The 16,844-nt window shown below is 34.6% G+C and overlaps 3 protein-coding genes across 6 annotated transcripts; 2 read left to right on the top strand and 1 right to left on the bottom strand.

Annotated features, from left to right (window-relative positions):
* The first annotated feature begins 467 nt into the window (after positions 1-467).
* Positions 468-2,766, top strand: LOC662845 (cytochrome P450 301A1). Of its 3 annotated transcripts, none has more exons than XM_015979602.2 (8): positions 468-694; positions 742-1,217; positions 1,266-1,459; positions 1,509-1,710; positions 1,779-1,941; positions 2,001-2,170; positions 2,220-2,505; positions 2,552-2,766. In XM_015979602.2, exons 2-8 carry the CDS (start codon positions 778-780, stop codon positions 2,663-2,665), a joined length of 1,569 nt encoding a protein of 522 aa, XP_015835088.1. In that variant the 5' UTR covers positions 468-694; positions 742-777; the 3' UTR covers positions 2,666-2,766. The 3 variants fall into 3 exon arrangements, with proteins under 3 accessions (XP_015835088.1, XP_015835087.1, XP_974014.1); XM_015979601.2 differs by having other exon boundaries at positions 468-690; positions 746-1,217; XM_968921.4 differs by having other exon boundaries at positions 470-694; positions 746-1,217.
* Positions 2,767-3,543: 777 nt separating this feature from the next.
* CYP301B1 (cytochrome P450 301B1) lies at positions 3,544-5,879 on the bottom strand. The gene is made up of 10 exons (NM_001170763.1): positions 5,668-5,879; positions 5,376-5,622; positions 5,206-5,322; positions 5,043-5,119; positions 4,803-4,998; positions 4,597-4,750; positions 4,119-4,288; positions 3,992-4,070; positions 3,736-3,942; positions 3,544-3,691 (listed from the first exon to the last, which is right to left on the bottom strand). The coding sequence occupies exons 1-10, from the start codon at positions 5,849-5,851 to the stop codon at positions 3,581-3,583; spliced, it is 1,542 nt and encodes a 513-aa protein (NP_001164234.1). The 5' UTR covers positions 5,852-5,879; the 3' UTR covers positions 3,544-3,580.
* A 2,546-nt stretch (positions 5,880-8,425) lies between these two features.
* Positions 8,426-16,761, top strand: yem (yemanuclein). 2 transcript variants are annotated; one of them, XM_008194397.3, is made up of 14 exons: positions 8,426-8,724; positions 11,584-11,697; positions 11,743-12,009; positions 12,063-12,140; positions 12,187-12,502; positions 12,553-12,724; positions 12,775-12,933; positions 12,984-13,064; positions 13,111-13,194; positions 13,315-14,400; positions 14,451-14,517; positions 15,885-15,951; positions 16,006-16,071; positions 16,546-16,761. In XM_008194397.3, the coding sequence occupies exons 1-14, from the start codon at positions 8,557-8,559 to the stop codon at positions 16,572-16,574; spliced, it is 2,754 nt and encodes a 917-aa protein (XP_008192619.1). In that variant the 5' UTR covers positions 8,426-8,556; the 3' UTR covers positions 16,575-16,761. The 2 variants fall into 2 exon arrangements, with proteins under 2 accessions (XP_008192619.1, XP_001814127.2); XM_001814075.4 differs by lacking the exon at positions 16,006-16,071.
* Positions 16,762-16,844: the final 83 nt, after the last annotated feature.

Genomic DNA, 16,844 nt, shown 5'->3' on the forward strand with positions numbered 1-16,844 from the left:
AATGATACAAACTCGAAATATCCTTGAATAAATAAGAGAAGTTTATGATAAAATAACAAAAGAAAATGAAAGTTAAACGTTTGTGCATGTGCATCCTTAATTATTTATTACTTTTCCTTCAATAAAATAACAACGGACGGAGAATTATACGTAAAGTTTGCACACAACACGTTTCCTAATTATAGCTTATTCAAGACTTAATTACAACAAATGCAACGCTTTGTGTTGGAAAAAACATGCACATATTTTTAAATAATTATATGTGAACGACTGAACGTGGCGAAATACCCGAATATTATTGAAACTATTGCATCAAACGCCGCAAAATGTACCAGTTTTAAGACTTTCAATTTTTAAAATCAATCATCAAGGACGAATTTTTTAATTCCTGCGTTCACAAAACGTGCTCAAAATGTTAATAATAGAATACAAACTGATTTTATTTTAATTACTGACACCTACATACGAAAAAGTTGCCCAAATTTGCAAAACTGACTCGGTTTAAAAATCCGAATTTCGATGACACAACACTGGATGACCTTAACTCCACTAAGAAGTGAGAAAGCAGTGAAAATGAGGTCGCATGTCTTCAGTATTTTCACCTGAACGGTTAGTGCATTCAAAGCAACAAACGCGACAAAATGCTTTAAGAGTAAAAGTAAGAGTGCATTTTTGTTATAATTTTATAAGGCAAGTAAGTACAAAAATTCATGTTTTGTTCAGTAAATAAAGTTGGGTGAGTCAGGTGTTTAAATTCAAAACACGTCGTTTTTAACCATGGTGGCGACTTCAAAGTTTCCACAAGCGGCAAAAATCGTCAAAAACATAACCCGAAGTCGCTCCCAAACTGTAACACCAGCTTTTTGCCCACACTTGGAAAACCTGAACGAGGCTAAACCGTACTCGGAGATACCGGGGCCCAAACCTATACCAATTTTGGGCAACACCTGGCGACTTCTACCAATCATTGGCCAATACGACGTTTCGGACGTAGCTAAACTTTCGGAACTTTTTTACAAAGAGTATGGAAAAATTGTCAAATTGTCTGGGCTTGTTGGACGCCCGGATTTACTATTTATTTACGACGCAAACGAGATTGAAAAAATCTACAGACAGGAAGGACCTACACCTTTCAGGCCCTCGATGCCTTGCTTGGTGAGGTACAAAAGCGTGGTCAGGAAGGACTTTTTCGGCGATGTTGGCGGAGTCGTTGGGGTGTAAGTTAAATAATTTTGATTTTTAAAAATATTGAGAGGGTTTTTCAGACACGGTGAACCTTGGAGGAGGTTTCGAAGCACCGTTCAAAAGCCGATTCTCCAGGTCCAGACTGTTAAAAAATACATTGAACCGATTGAAAACGTTACGAACTATTTTATCCAAAGGATGATGGAGATGCAAAATGATGACCAGGAAATGCCATCAGATTTTGACAACGAAATTCACAAATGGGCTCTTGAATGTACGAATGAACAAAAATTTGATTTATTTTTTGCCGTTTTAAATTGTAGGTATAGGGAGGGTGTCTCTAGACGCACGTTTGGGGTGCTTAGACCCCAACTTACCCCCGGATTCCGAGCCCCAAAAAATCATCGAAGCGGCGAAATACGCGTTACGAAATGTGGCAATTTTGGAACTAAAATTTCCATTTTGGCGCTATTTCCCGACTTCACTCTGGACGAGATACGTCCAAAATATGGATTATTTCGTAGAGTAGGTTTCCACTACATTACTTTATTATTAGATGGTTACATAATAATTTATACGCTTGTTAATTCCAGAATATGCATGAAACACATAGACGCAGCAATGGAACGGCTCAAATCAAAAACAGTTCTCGACGAAAAAGACCTTTCCTTAGTCGAGAGGATTTTGGCCAATGAACCCGACCCAAAAACTGCATACATTCTAGCCTTGGATTTAATTTTAGTTGGAATTGACACTGTGGGTTTTGCAATGAAAGCAAATAAAATTTGAATAATTGTGACCTTTCTAATTAACAGATTTCAATGGCCGTTTGCTCGATTCTTTACCAACTTGCGACGAGACCGGAACAGCAGGAAAAAATGTATCAGGAATTGAAGCGAGTCATGCCGGACCCTAACACTCCTTTAAACACGAAATTGTTGGATCAGATGGACTTTTTAAAGGCTTTCGTTAAAGAGGTTTTGAGGTAATGCTTTTTCTCTGCATAACTGGGCTTTTTATAACTGGAAATGTAGAGTTTATTCGACGGTGATTGGAAACGGACGGACTTTACAGCAAGATACCATAATTCACGGATATAGGATTCCGAAAGGAGTTCAAGTGGTTTTTCCGACTCTCATAACCGGAAGCATGGAGGAGTTCGTGAGTCAGTCTAATGAATTTATTCCGGAACGTTGGATGAAAAAATCATCAAGTGATTATAAAATCCATCCATTTGCGTCGTTACCGTACGGATACGGAGCTAGGATGTGTCTAGGAAGACGATTTGCGGATTTAGAAATTCAAGTCCTTCTAGCTAAGGTACTGGCAATGATTTTTCAACACTTTTCAACGAGTTTTTTTACAGCTGATACGATCATACAAGCTGGAGTACCACCACGAACCGTTAGAATATAAAGTCACTTTCATGTATGCACCAGATGGGCCACTGCGTTTTAAAGTAATCAAACGAGAGGAGTAATAAATTAACTAAAAACTTTTTGGTCCAAACAAATTGTAACTCAACACACTTTTTGTAAAAATATTTATTTATGAAACTGTGAAATAAACTTTTAGAAACAATTTTGTGTGTTTTTGATACTCAAACAAACAAATGCGGAATTATGACAACTGCAAATTAGTTTTCGATGATGAGAGTATTGTAGTGTTAATAATTAGTTTCCTGTTATTTGTTATAATGTTATAAAAATGCACGAATTATACAAATATACACTCTCTAATAGTGATTTTTTTCTGTTGGGAAAGTTTGTTTTGTGGTAAAAAAACAAAAATAAACAAAAAGACATGATTAAGTAATAAAATTGTAAAAATAATTATCTGGTTGCTTACTTAATTACGCATTCAATGCAATTACGACTATTTCCAATATTAACAATTTAACATAATTATTGTAAAAGTAAAATATTTTGTGTTTAATAGCTCCGACAATACGGTTTTAAAAATTCATTGCATAACAAAAACCGATATAATTTAATAAAAACAAATCGATTGTGGACAATTATTGAAAAAGCCGCTGGCACAATATGGTTTCTTAAGAATCAATTAGGCCTATCGACCTGTTGCAACTCAAAAATACTCGTCTGGTTTTCGGTATTTCGAAAAACCCGTTTTCAATGAACCTTTGGTACCCTAGACGATTATAGTAACCTTGGCCTACAAATTAGTTCAAGATTGTGTATAATTTCCGATAATTATTCTAATAACTGTTAAGTGACCCTGACGCAGAGTTTAATGCCTCAATTTTCAGGAATTCGCAATAATTTCTATAAATAAGTGGAAAGTGTTATTTCTTTGTGCGCAACGGAGTAATTAAGGAAACACTTCTGTGAGAATAAATTTTATTGTAAAAAAGTAACAATAATGATCGTCTTGAACTTTACTGTCGGCGAATAAACGTCAGTCGTAAAGGTCCATAGGGAGTGTACATGGGATGAATATGGTAATCAAGCTTATCGTGATGGTATTCGATTTTGAAATTACGCACAACCTGAAAAAATCACACATTAAATCCCCTTGAGTGTGTTTGTTTACCTTGGCTATGACTGTTTGGATTTCCAAGTCCGCAAACCTCCGTCCCAGACACATCCTTTTGCCGAAGCCGAACGGTAGCGATGCGAAAGGATGATGGTTGCGGAACAGTTCCGAATTTTTGAGCCACCTCTCTGGGAGAAACTCACCACTTCGTGGAAAGTACTCCTCTAGGTTGCTAATGACGCAGTGTTGAAATATCACCTGCACCTACAAAGCCATTGTTGATGACACTCCTAATTACTGCTGCGATAATTACGCCTTTTGGTATCTGATAGCCTCCAATTACCCGATCTCTCGTTGTGCATCTGCCATTACCAATCACCACCGGATACATTCTAAAAACCGCAGTAATGAGCAAAAAGTCTCGATTGTGGTTTGGCTACCTCATGGTTTCTTTAATGCACGCTTTCAGGTAATGCATTTGGTCTAGTTTCTCGTGAGATATTTGCGTGGATTTGCACGGTAGAAGACTTGCGATTTCTTCATAAAGTTTTGCCTGCTTTTCCTGGTGCAGGGAGAGCTGGTAGAGGATCGACGCTACCGCGTTTGAGGTCTACAATTACAGATGACTTGCACTTCCTAATAGCTTTGATTAGAGAAACGGTAAATTTTTTGACAAATCATTGTTTAATAAAAAAAAACATTTGTTTCCCACTTTACGAAAAAAAATTTCATTTGCACTATTGTTAATTATTTTAAGCAATTAAGTGACGAAGGTCGTAATAAATTCACAGCAACAAAGACGCGTCTTCCCTGTTGCAAAACTGCATCACATTTGCATTAATTGTGGTGGCAAGAACGGAAATTATTTAATGGCATACTTACAACAATACCTGTGTGGCAATAGGAAACAACACTTACGGTGTCAACCCCGACGAGGAACATGTCTAGCGCTAAATTAGATGCTGTTTTGGCATCGTTTTCCATTTTTAGAACTCGTTGTAACACTGAAAGCTCTTCACAATCGTCTTGGGATAATTTATGCAACGCAATGTCAACATGTTTTAGTGTTATCCTGAATGAAATTTTATTGTTTATTTAATGTTGAGCAATTCGGAATTGTTTACTCTCGAATTGTATCCAAGGCGTGCAAATATTCCTTGAAAGTCGGAGTATTCCAGATTTTCCAAAATGGGATTTTCAGCTCCAGGATCGGGACATTCATGAAGAAGGTGTTGATGGCGTTAATCAATGTTTGGGTGTCGGGGTGGGCGTTGGGGTCCAGGCAACCCAGTCGGACATCAAGTGCGATTTTGGCGATTGCTTTAGAAAAAATAATTAGAGAAATTTTGTGTTTGTTTACTTACACTCCAAAGACCACTTGTGAAGCTCGTTGAGGAAATCATCAGGCACTTCGCTTTTCTTATTCTTGATCACTTCAATCCTGTTAAAGAAAGTTAAAAAATTCCTGATCCGCTCCAGTTAAAATTTTACATTTCGTGCACAACGGTTTCAACAGACTTGACTTACCTGTCGACCAATTCTTGGGATGTCGTCTCAATGGACTTGACATACATTCGAGTAACTCGCGGTTGTAACATTATTTGGTTCACTTTCGTCCTAAAGTTCTGCCACCTGTCCCCATGTCTGGATTTTTGGAAAAAATGAAGCAATTGCAATAAAATTAAAGCAACACTTACACGGCGATTACGCCACAATTGTCGCCGAAAAATTCTTTTCGGTGGACGTGTTTGTAATAATTAAGGGAGGGCATGGAAGGGCGATAGGGGAGAGTGTCTTCCTGGCGAAAAACCTTCTCGATTTCGTCGGGATCGAAGAGGAAGAGCATGTCAGGGCGCCCTAGCAAGCCCTGCATTTTGACGATTTTTCCATATTTTTCGTATAATTTTTTTGATACTTTGTCGATGTGTTCGATTTGGAAATCGCCTGAATTATTTACAAAATTAGGAATTTTTTTTTAAAGTACAGTACCTATAAAAGGAATAAATCTCCACGTATTGCCCAAAAAAGGCAAAGGTTTGGGTCCGGGGACCTCTTCATAGGGCACGGCATCTGCCCATTCCTTACAATGATTCTCCTCAATTGCACTTATCACACCTAGTTGTTGCTGACTCGAACTACTAATTACACGTTTTGCGGCTCTTAGCAATTTCATTTTTCGAAAAAAAAAAGCTTGTAACTACTGTACTATCATATTTGGATTGATCGAACTAACTTATTTGAGACCACCCGACCGTAAGGTTCCGCCAGGTCCCCCTCCAGCACCCCAAGAAGGCTTGTTACTTACTCATTAAGTAGAAAACACAAACTTTAAAAGTGGGGAACAATCATCATATTAATGCTCTTAATTAGATATTTTAGAAAATTATCCAGTAAACCACACTGTAACCGCGCTGTCTTATTTTTATTTTCAGCAGCAATATTTCCGTCTGATTAAATAACAGTATCAAGAGCAAGTATTTACTATTTATTACTAAACTAGTGCACATGCACTTATGCAATATTTAATTAAATACTGTATCCGATTTTCTTACTATTTTAATAAAATAATTTTTAAACAAAAAATGTAGAATGTTTATAAATAATTATACATTTTAAATAATGAATATGAAAACACTTAATGTAAAATCTAGATCCAAAAAGATACAAAAAAAAGCAATTAAATTTTTCAAGCAAGGATAAGTAGTTACAAAGATAAAGCTCTTGGTATAAAATTGTCAATAACGACCATAACATTAAAAAAATAATAATTTTTTATACTTACCACAAAGATAAAGAAGTATAATATCAAATCTAGTAATAAATATAAATGTTGAATCTTATTAAAAAAATTAAATTAACGTCATCATCACTAGAATGCATAAATTTTTTTTGACAGATTTGGTTCAGAAAAACAGCTAAACTTATAGGAAGTAAGTAAGAAGTAACTACGTGTGACTATTTAACTAAAAAACAAATTACGCCATAAATGTTCGAGGATTTTTTGAAAAATGTTCTCAATGGATCATAAAGATATAAATTTTATGTCTTATTACTTTTATTTCAGTCTGTAAATAGGTGAAAATCATAAACGCTTTAGAAAATTGCGACAAATAATTTCAGATAATTATAGCATAAAAAATAATATGCAGTAATAATTTTTTAATAACAATTTTGAAAATGGGTTATGGTTGTTTTAGGTCATGTCTATTAACTCAATATTGTTTTACGTGAAATTATATATTATTTTTATAACCAACATTAGTGCGATAAGAATTACAAAACTTTATGTACTCACACGACAATAAATGTCACTCTTGTAGCAACAGTAGAATTAGTCATTAAACAAATTATTATAAACAAAAATTTTTTTTTTATTTATGTTTTTAATTATTGCGGCGTAATGAATAAAAAAACTGCCAAATCAGTAGAAAAAATTGTGATCTAAAAAAAAAACAATAATTAAAAATAACAAATAGCCAACTAAGTTTTGTGTACATGGTGGATCAGCTCAGCCCCTGTCTTCTGTAGCTGTTGTTAGTAAAATCAGACATTTGATATTTGTTGACATTATTTATATTCAAGGACGCGTTTTAGAAAAATATTTTTGATTATTACATGCTATTAATTTTTGTTTTAATGATTACTGTTTAAAAAATAAAAATAAAAAAAATGGTTTTACATCTTTAGTTAAAAAAATTAATGAAAAATAGAAACAGAGCTGTAGAGCCTTTTATTTGATTAAGCGACTGCTTATTCAAAGTTGCAACCATAGTTTATTTTTATATCGTTGATTCAATGCAAAATTAAAAAACAACATTTTTTTATAACAACTCTAACGTAAGTCTTAACATATTCGGAACTATTTGTCCAAAAATTTAATTAATAAATGAACAGGAGTTGTCATCTAAAATAAGCAAAATAAAAGGCTCTAAATTACAAATTTTTTAAATTTAGCAATAAACCCTTAGTAACTCAGATTAATTAAACTTAATTAATAAGTCTGTTGGACCGTGTTTAGCACTGCTTCCATTTTTTATTAATTTTTAAAACTAAAAGTGTAAAACCGTTTTTTTTTGTTTTTATTTTTTTAACAGTAATCTCTGAGCTGCTTAAAAAAAATTCAAAAAACATGTAAGAAGATAAAATAGTATCCTACTTACGACAACAAGCGCGTGCTTCAAAAAAATAATGACATCATACTTTTTTGGGAAACTTTGTATAATCAAAATTATTTCCTTAAAATGTGTCTTAAGGTATAAATAACATCTACAAAAATATCAAAACTCCAATTTGAATAATAACTGACTTACAGAAGACGTAAGCTTGACTGAACCACCTTGTGAAATAAACGAATTTTTGTGGCTTTAAAAAGTTAAGGCGTTTTTTGACAATACAAATCCAGGAAAATACCGAATGGCAATATTTAGTACTAAATAATGCTATGCGTTCAAACAAACTTCTGATTAATAATATGCATGGGAATTTGAAATTAAATTGGCAACTTTGACTAAGGTAGAGATAAGAATTTGAATAAAAAAAATACAAAATTAAAAAAAATATATTTATTTAAAAGTGCAAAGGTGTACTACAGGTAAAAATGAAATATTTTATGATTATTTGAGTTTTCCGCTTTTAATTTAGATTGTTGCTCCATCTGAGGGTAAAACGTAACACGTTTAGTTTACAGATAACTGTCTAGCTACATTACAGTTTTTTTGTCTTCTTTTTTATCATATGTTAAATGTCAAAATGTGCGCAATGACATGCGCACGCATATTCAAACTGGTATTCGTGGTTTGTTTGAGCTAGTGTGTTTCAAACATGTTGGAGCGAAATTGTAAAGTGTTGTGATGTTGTCCAGTTAGCTCTTATGAAATAATGTCAGAAATAAAACGTGCCTCGCTGATTCCTCTAGGACCCCAAAAAGAGTCGGACAAGTCGTCGAAGGAGCCCCGCAAGACCGTAAGGATATCCGTTGTTCTGCCCGAGTCCACCGAAGACACATGCCCGGAATTCAACTATAAAGATGAACTTGCTGCTGCAAAGGTAATTCTATCGAAAATGTCCACGACTGCGTTTCCAGCAAGCAGGAAATGCGGCCGCAAGTGCCCCAGAACCCGGCTCTGGGGGCGCCCCCGGCGGGGGCTGCTGGCGGTGCAGCCCTGCATCGCCTTAATTATGTAGCTTACATTCGCGTCGCCATATTTGAAGGGTATGCATTACAAAAAAAGGACTAGGTGGCCTGGGCCGGACTAGGAGTTTTGCGGCCCCCTGGGGCGTCCCTCCGGCCACCTCCCAGAGTTTTAGATCGATCACGAGCCGCAGCCTAGGACAACTCGAATAGCCCCGATTTCGCCGCCGACTTGCATTGCAACAGCACGACTTTCATTTGTTTAGAAAATAATTAACGTTTTTCATTTAAGAATGTTGGCAGCCGTGCCCCGGATTTATTTATCGGCTTTTTTCTTCAAACACTTGAACAGTACCAGTCGCAGCCTCCTTGTTTCGCGCGCACGGACGCATTTCTTATTCCAGAATTAACATTTCACATTGCTGGTTATTAAAAAACTAGCAATTAGCTCAGAAACGTCGCTTTTTTCACGGTTTCGTTAGACACCTATTTATCAACAGATAGCGGGCGAACACCGCTGTCGGAGTCGGCCAACATCTCGGAGAAAATCGATTAAATTTCGACGAGATAATCAATCAATTAATTCCGAAATGAGCGATGCGAAAACTTTGAATAAAAATAAATTTATAAACAAAATAAATTAATATTTTAACAAGAAATGTTAAAAACTATCCGGAATATCGCGCGCAAATATCAGGAGCACAGAAAGTCGAGAAGATCCCAACAACAACGGTTTGTGTTGGTTTGTCTGTGGGTTACGAGTAGCAAGCGAATCGAGTCCTTATTCGCTCTTTGCGTAAAAGATTTCATTCATTCGGGGATTTCGGTGACTTTGATGTATTTTGTTTTTAATTTTACTTTCAGGAAACGCGCGCAGATTATTCACAAAACGGAAATAATTGTGGTAGGGCTTTAAATACGCTCAAATTTCAATTGATCAAATTGTTTGACGGAATTTCTGCTCTAATTTACGTGCTCCACGTTGGCAAATTGTAACTTTGAAAAAAATCGAAATGGTCGTATTATCAGTTTCATTTTTTATCGGTAAACATTTCTTATCTAAAAATATAATTTGTTTTGTCGTTTTGCAGGAAATAGTTGGCGACTAGGTCAGAAGTGAAATTACGTGTAACTTACCCGAACTCGTGTTCAATTTTAGCGTTGATTTAATTATTTCGGCTTTTATTACGTCGTATGTTATACCTTCAAACGTCTAATTTTGATATAAATTTCAACGGGAAATAAAATAAGCAGAGCAATGCCTGATTGTGTTTATTTAAAAAATGATTCAAATTAAACAGTGACAATCATTGGAGAATTATTTGTGTTATCTGATATGTTTTTTAATTGCGTTCTTATGTTTTTTGAACACAAAATTATAAATACAATATTTATAATTAAAAGGGATGACTTTTAAATGTTTGGAGTTTTATTTATTTAAAAAAATGCGCAGTAAATGGCTAAATGAAATGGTGCTGAACTACACTATAGTTTTTAGCAATATATATTTTTAAATAATAAATAATAATAAAACTTAAACTGCAACTAACCCATTGCATAATTCTTCCAACACTGTTCTCTGTGAAATCAATAGTACATTCCTGTATCAGAAAAGATCGCCTAAATCTTTAAAAAAAAATTATGAGGATACAGGATTTGGGTGAATTATTTATATTGTGCTGTATTCAATAAACCGATTTCTTCCTGTTCTTAAACCTCAGCTTCCCGAGTTTATTACTTTTTGATTGTAATATATAAACAGTATTTAATAATGCATTATATTACATTATAATTGTACTATTATAGTATTATTACAAAGAGTAATTCATTGTAGAACTAGTACTTGATCAGTATGTTCAGTACTGTGACTGTTGTGGTTATAATTATGTTAAGATACCGTGGTTAAGTTTGTTTCACCTGTACATAACGACAGATTTTTTTCCGTTTTTTTTTGGTACATTCCTGTTGTTGATTTATTTATATTTTTCTCTAGTGATGTTTTTATTTTCTATCAGTAACATGATGTGAGTATACATTTCTGAACATTTGGTTTGTAGTGTTAATAAATAATATGAAATTAAACAAAAAAGATAAAGAAATGATTTTTTACATTTTTTTAATGAACGAAGTAGCAAGTATCTATCTAACAATGCTTGCTTTTGCAAGTATGTCTTTTATTTTATTTATTTTTTGTTGTTGTCCAAAAATACGACTCGGCTTTCGCCTCACACTTATGTGAAAAACTAGTTAGTTGACTGGAAATGACTTTGCAATTCGCGTTAACTTTATGTAGGTATTCAAAATAAGGCAAACGTAGATTAGTTCGGCATTTTATGATTGATAACTGAGGTAGGTAACCTTTACTATACTTAGTTCGAAGAATAGATGTTAGTTACGAGTTTGATTGGAATCGAAGTATTGGCGTTGCTGTTTCTGTGCTGAGACCGACGTTGGGGTTTCGATGCACTGAGGTTGCGGAAGGAACAGGAAAGCAGAGACTCGAAATGGTCGGACTTTCCGGGGAGTGACAATTTTCATTTAATCAAATTTGTGTTTTATTCCATGTTACATTAAAAAAAGACAGTTTAGACACCGTACAAGTGTAACCTGAATATTAATGCTGTGGTATAAATTACTAACGTAACAATAACAATTTTTATTTTGACACCTTGCGGAACCATGACTCAATTTAGAATTCTAAAGGAAGTACGGCTTGAGAATTGTAAAAATAATTATGCTAACTGTTAGTAAAAACAGTTTATTTTATTTTTCAGAAACGCCTCAAATATCAAGAAATGGGCGGGACGGCGAATGGTTTGAGTAAATTTGATGAGTTCGACGACGATGACGATGTCAAAAGAATCGCTCGTCAAATGGAGGAAAAATATGTGAGTGACGGAATCATTTCTTGAATTTTTTTAACAGTAATTTAGGGCACGGGGACGTCTTTAAATAAAAAGAAACGGAAAGGTCGAAAGGATGATTATGCCGACATCGGGATGGGTTACGACGAATCCGATTCGTTTATCGACAATACGGACGGTTACGATGAAATGATCCCTCAAAATGTCACGACGCTACATGGGGGATTTTACATAAATAGCGGCGCGTTGGAGTTTAAAACGGATGATGAGGCAGAGTCGGACTTTTCTTCAAGTTCATCTGACGATGAAGGTTCAAGAAAGACGGCTAGTCGAAAAGTAATTTTTTAGGGAAAATGTTAGAATGGAAATTGATTGGTTTTGTCTTTCAGAGAATTATTGAATCATCAGATGAGACTGATAGAGAAAATAAGACTGAGACTGTAGATAATCCAAGTACCGTGCCGAAGGTATTTTATGTTTGTGTTGTGACGGTTTGATTAATATTTTTTCTAGAAGCGTAAAATACAGAACGGTGGAAATGGCGTGCAACAATCGCTTAAAAAGAAATTGTTGGCTCAGAATAAAATTTACATAAAGAAGAGACGATTGTTAGATCCGGACAAGAAAACAGTCAAGGAGCTTCTGAGGGAGAAGCGGGAAGATTTGAATATGTCCATTCCTGAAGAGCTCAAGCTCAATGATTCCATTAATGAAGATCAAAAAGATAAGAAAAACATGTCCATATCAAACGTTACAGATGTTATTGAATCGGTAGTTAAAGCTGCAACTGGACCCGAAACCAATCAAAACACGCCAACAAAAGTTGTTGGTATGTTTCTAACGTGAAACAAATTTCTTTGGTTCAGTAATTTTTTCCAGCTAATTCAACTTCTGATGGAGAATCTAGTCATGATAACACACGAGAGGTGAAGTTACCAGAAAATTTATCTCCAGACATTGCAAGTGTGATCACAGCGATTAAACGATCATCTGAACTAAATACGGACCCGAACAATATATTCACATCGGAAATAAACATTCTTATTTTAAGGTAAGTGCTCGCGTGGTTAATTAATACAACTAAGAAAGAGGTAATTACAGATTAGAACGCAAATGTAAATGTTTGGGTAAGCCTTCAAAAATGAAGGTCTACGAACATTTAGCCACGTTCCTAAAATGCAAAACTGAAACATTAACTAGGCGGGCTAAGAGTCTAGTTTTAGACGATGAGCAGAAGAAATTGAAAAATCTTCTGTCAGGGTCAGTTTTAACGTTGCTTGTTATTCTTGTTAATTGATTGATTGATTTAGGCTGAAGTCGGAAATTAACAATATTATGCCAAGCTTGCTGGAGAGCTATGAGAAAGAGAGTCAGCGTATTATACAGAAGAAGTAAGTGGGGAAAACGTCCGGCTTTTTCTTAATATTTCGTTTTCAGATTTTCGCACGAAAATGCCGACAATGAAGATAATAAAAGTTTAAGGCTGCCGAAGCGGCGTTTCCAGTGGAATGAAGTAACAAAGTAAGTTTTTATCACAACTGCGACTTCTAAAAGTATTGTTACTGTGTCTCAAAAACGCTAATTTTTGGGACACAGCAAAAAATACGTTTCGTAGACTCAACTTGTATGTAATTTTTGCAGGAAACTGCTGAAGGATATCCTCATTTTGAAGAAACGTAGTCTTTTATTCGAAGGGAAGACTAAAGAGAGTTTAGACACCCAAATGACGACGTTTCTCAAAACCGAGATTCAAGTCTTGTGGCCTGAGGGCTGGATGTCCATGAACGCCCTTAACAAAATTTACACGACCTATGCGGACCCTAAACGCCTCATTAATAGTTCTTTGAGTAGTAATTCCCCGAATAGCACTCCTCCAACTAAACCTTCAAGCTCAAGCAACTCCACTCCGCTCGTTAAAAATCTTCCACAAAGCTTTAATAATTCTAATTTATCGATAACACCAATAGTACCCGCTGCAAAAAGCGAGACTAGCGGTAATAAAATTCTTAGTGTAACGAACGAAGTGACTGTTAGTAAGACTTACGAACCTAGTAAATTTACGAAATCACTGCCAGAAACGCCGCAACCGTGTGATATCTCCCCGGCTTCGCCCAAAAAAGAGTTCGAGGGCAAGCTGAAAGTGAAGCCTTCAAGCGAGTTGCTGAAACCACCTGTGAGCAACCATGTGAGGAAGGATCCGATGCCGATTAGTGACGATAGTGTTATTTATATAGACAGTGATGGGTTTAATCCGATGAAGAAAAGTGATGATAATTACTGCCAAGTTATAGACTTATCTGATAAAGCCGAGTTCAAGAAAGAAGCGAAGAGTGTTCCAAAGAAGGAGACTAGTATCAGTCCGTTGATTCCCGAGCACGTGTCGAAACATCACGAACTGAGTATTACCCCGACTTACCCCAAAATCGACCCGAAGCCCAAAACGAGTTGTGCCGCCGGCGACGATATTCAAAAAGTTATGGAAAATTTGAAAGTTTTGCAAAAAATGTCGTCGCCGAAAAAGTGCGAACCGGCTCAGAGTAGTTCGGCCGTTTCCGTAATCGCAGTGAATAAAAGTTTCGCGCCGAAACCGACACACGAAGCCAGTACCATGCAGAGATACGATTATAATAAAAGTGATTACAATACAGGTTTTCAAGACGAATTCCAAAAACAGTTGTTTAGTGCTCTCAATCAGATTTCGTCAAATTCCAACAAAAGCTATAATAGGTCTAGTTGATTCGTTCTGTAAAGCTTTTTATTTATTTTTTGTTTTATAGTACTGATAGGTATCCGCATATTTCAAACAGTGGGCCCGCCATGGTTTCCGGTGATAAGTACTATCAGGTAATCCCCAAGTAATAACAAGTATAGAACTCATGTTTTTGCTTAAAATCTTTACAAAATGAAATAAAAGAAATAAAGCATCTCAAACTTAAGGTTGAATTATAGCAGGAATGCTTAAGGGGAACGATTCAACCGATTGAACATAATATTGAATATTGAACATGAATGCCACAAATAAATCAAAAGAATATGTTTTAAAATAATAATAATAAAAAATAATAGGGTCAGATATACAGGCTTTTTATTTTTTATTTGTAAATCACACAATTTTTTTCATTGTAACTAAGACCATCGGAGAGTTAAGAAATTTTTTTCGTGTGGTTTGAATGTTTTCCAATAAAAATAAAACTATTGAATTATTTACTTCATTATAAATTTTAAATTATTATTTACAATGAGTTAATAACTGCCCAGTGGCGTAAGTGTTTAATTGAATATAATGTCTATGTGCAAAAGCCCCATATTAGTTTTTGTTAATTCAAAGTTTTTTTTCGAATTAACTTAAAAATGAAATAGTTACTTACAGTTTTCTACATATTTGCATTAAAACAAAGTGTGATAAAATCGGGAGAATTTAATTATATTTCAAAAAAATATTGAATTCTTTAATAGCACAAGGTGAATCTGCTGCAGCAATATCTTTATTATATCTCAAAAACTAATAATCACACAGAATTCAGCGTTTTAAGTTTGATATTTAATTTTTTTTTCTGCATGTGATTTTTTTCAGAATCTTTCTAGAATTACTTAAATTATTATTAAATTTATTAATTATTTATTATGTTATTTTAGAACAAGCGATGCTTAAATGTCGCTTTGTGCAAAAATTATTAAAAAATGTCACTAGCTCTATGAAATGAGTGAAAGTGAAAAAATTCAATTAAACCTAATTTGGTGCTGCAACAATTTTATTAATATACTTTGTATAATTCACCTAAGGGTTTTAAAGCAACTATCTTTAGATCATTGAATAAATTTAAAAAAAATAATGGATTTGCCATTGAACAATGATGTATTTATAAAAATACCTTAACACCTAACACAGAATAAAAAGTCACTTGCAATTAAATATTGCAGTTAGACTCTTTTGAATTATCGAATCAATTTTATCAAAATATCAATAAAAAAACTATCAATAAAAGAAAAATTACAGTCGTAAACACAATAAACACACCTGGTTTTGCTAACATATCTTGGATTCGCCAAACAGATAATTCGCCCAACTTTATTAAAGAAAAAACAGTGAGTTTTTTCGTAACAACGCTATTACCATTAATTCACTATACCAAGTAAATGTTTAAGCAAAAACCGGCGTGGTTTCATACTTTTTAATGGGTTGGTTTAATTGTTTTGTCGTTTTCTTCCAGACCGCTAATAATAATTACCCTCAGAGTTCAAACGGTCACAAGAGCAGCACTTCTGTCCAGCAAACAGGTAATTTTTGTGTAAAGCACTCATGTTACGTTACTCATTGTTTTTGTCCATCAGGTACTTATAGCATATTGGATGATATGTTTGCTAATTTACTCACACAGTATGGATATTCAAAAGAAGGTATGAGGTGTGCAAATATGTCTGGTGTTGAATAAGATTGGGCACAAATGATAAGTACTTATTGTGCCCGATTTGTAGCAACTTACGGTGATTGTAATCCGAAAGTTTTTTGATAACTAGTTAATTAGTAGTTAATTTTTGTTTTAAGATCAGAGACCGTGGCGTAATTAAAACCGTTTGGTGAAAGCGTTGAAAAATGTACCGATAATTAACTGGTTGTTGGCATTTGGGAATCCCTTGCATCCCTAACGTCCTAACGCTGCTTTTCTTTTTTGTCTTCTTGTGACTAAAACTGTGCTCTGTAGATTCTAGTTTGTTGCTCAATTCTTGATTTTGGGTTGGAACTTGAGCCAACTAAAGCCAAGTAATTGTGTGAGTAGCTCAGAGGATTAGGCTCTTCTTTTATGCTTTTATTTGCACTCCTTTACCTTCTGAATTGATCCGATACCATTGTAAATACGTTCTCGTTTGCAGCTGCAGCACCGAAATCTCAACAAAAATAGCTAGGGGAAGTCGTAACTTAATTTATGAAGATAATGTATTGTACTGCCAACTTTTATAAAGTTTTGTCCTTTTTCATTTTGTAGAAAGATTATAGATTCGTCTTTTGTTATTATTATTAATTTTGTAATTTATTTTCATTGTAAATTTGTAATAAATTGTGATTTCTGAAATATATTTTTTACCGAGTGCGAGCTTTTATTTCAAACCTACCGCCCAGCAGTGTTGCTCCCAGCCTCGAACTCCCTAAACCGAGCAGTTAAGCAGAAAAT

Source organism: Tribolium castaneum, chromosome 9 (genome assembly GCF_031307605.1).
Source record: "Tribolium castaneum strain GA2 chromosome 9, icTriCast1.1, whole genome shotgun sequence".
Classification (NCBI taxonomy): domain Eukaryota; kingdom Metazoa; phylum Arthropoda; class Insecta; order Coleoptera; family Tenebrionidae; genus Tribolium; species Tribolium castaneum.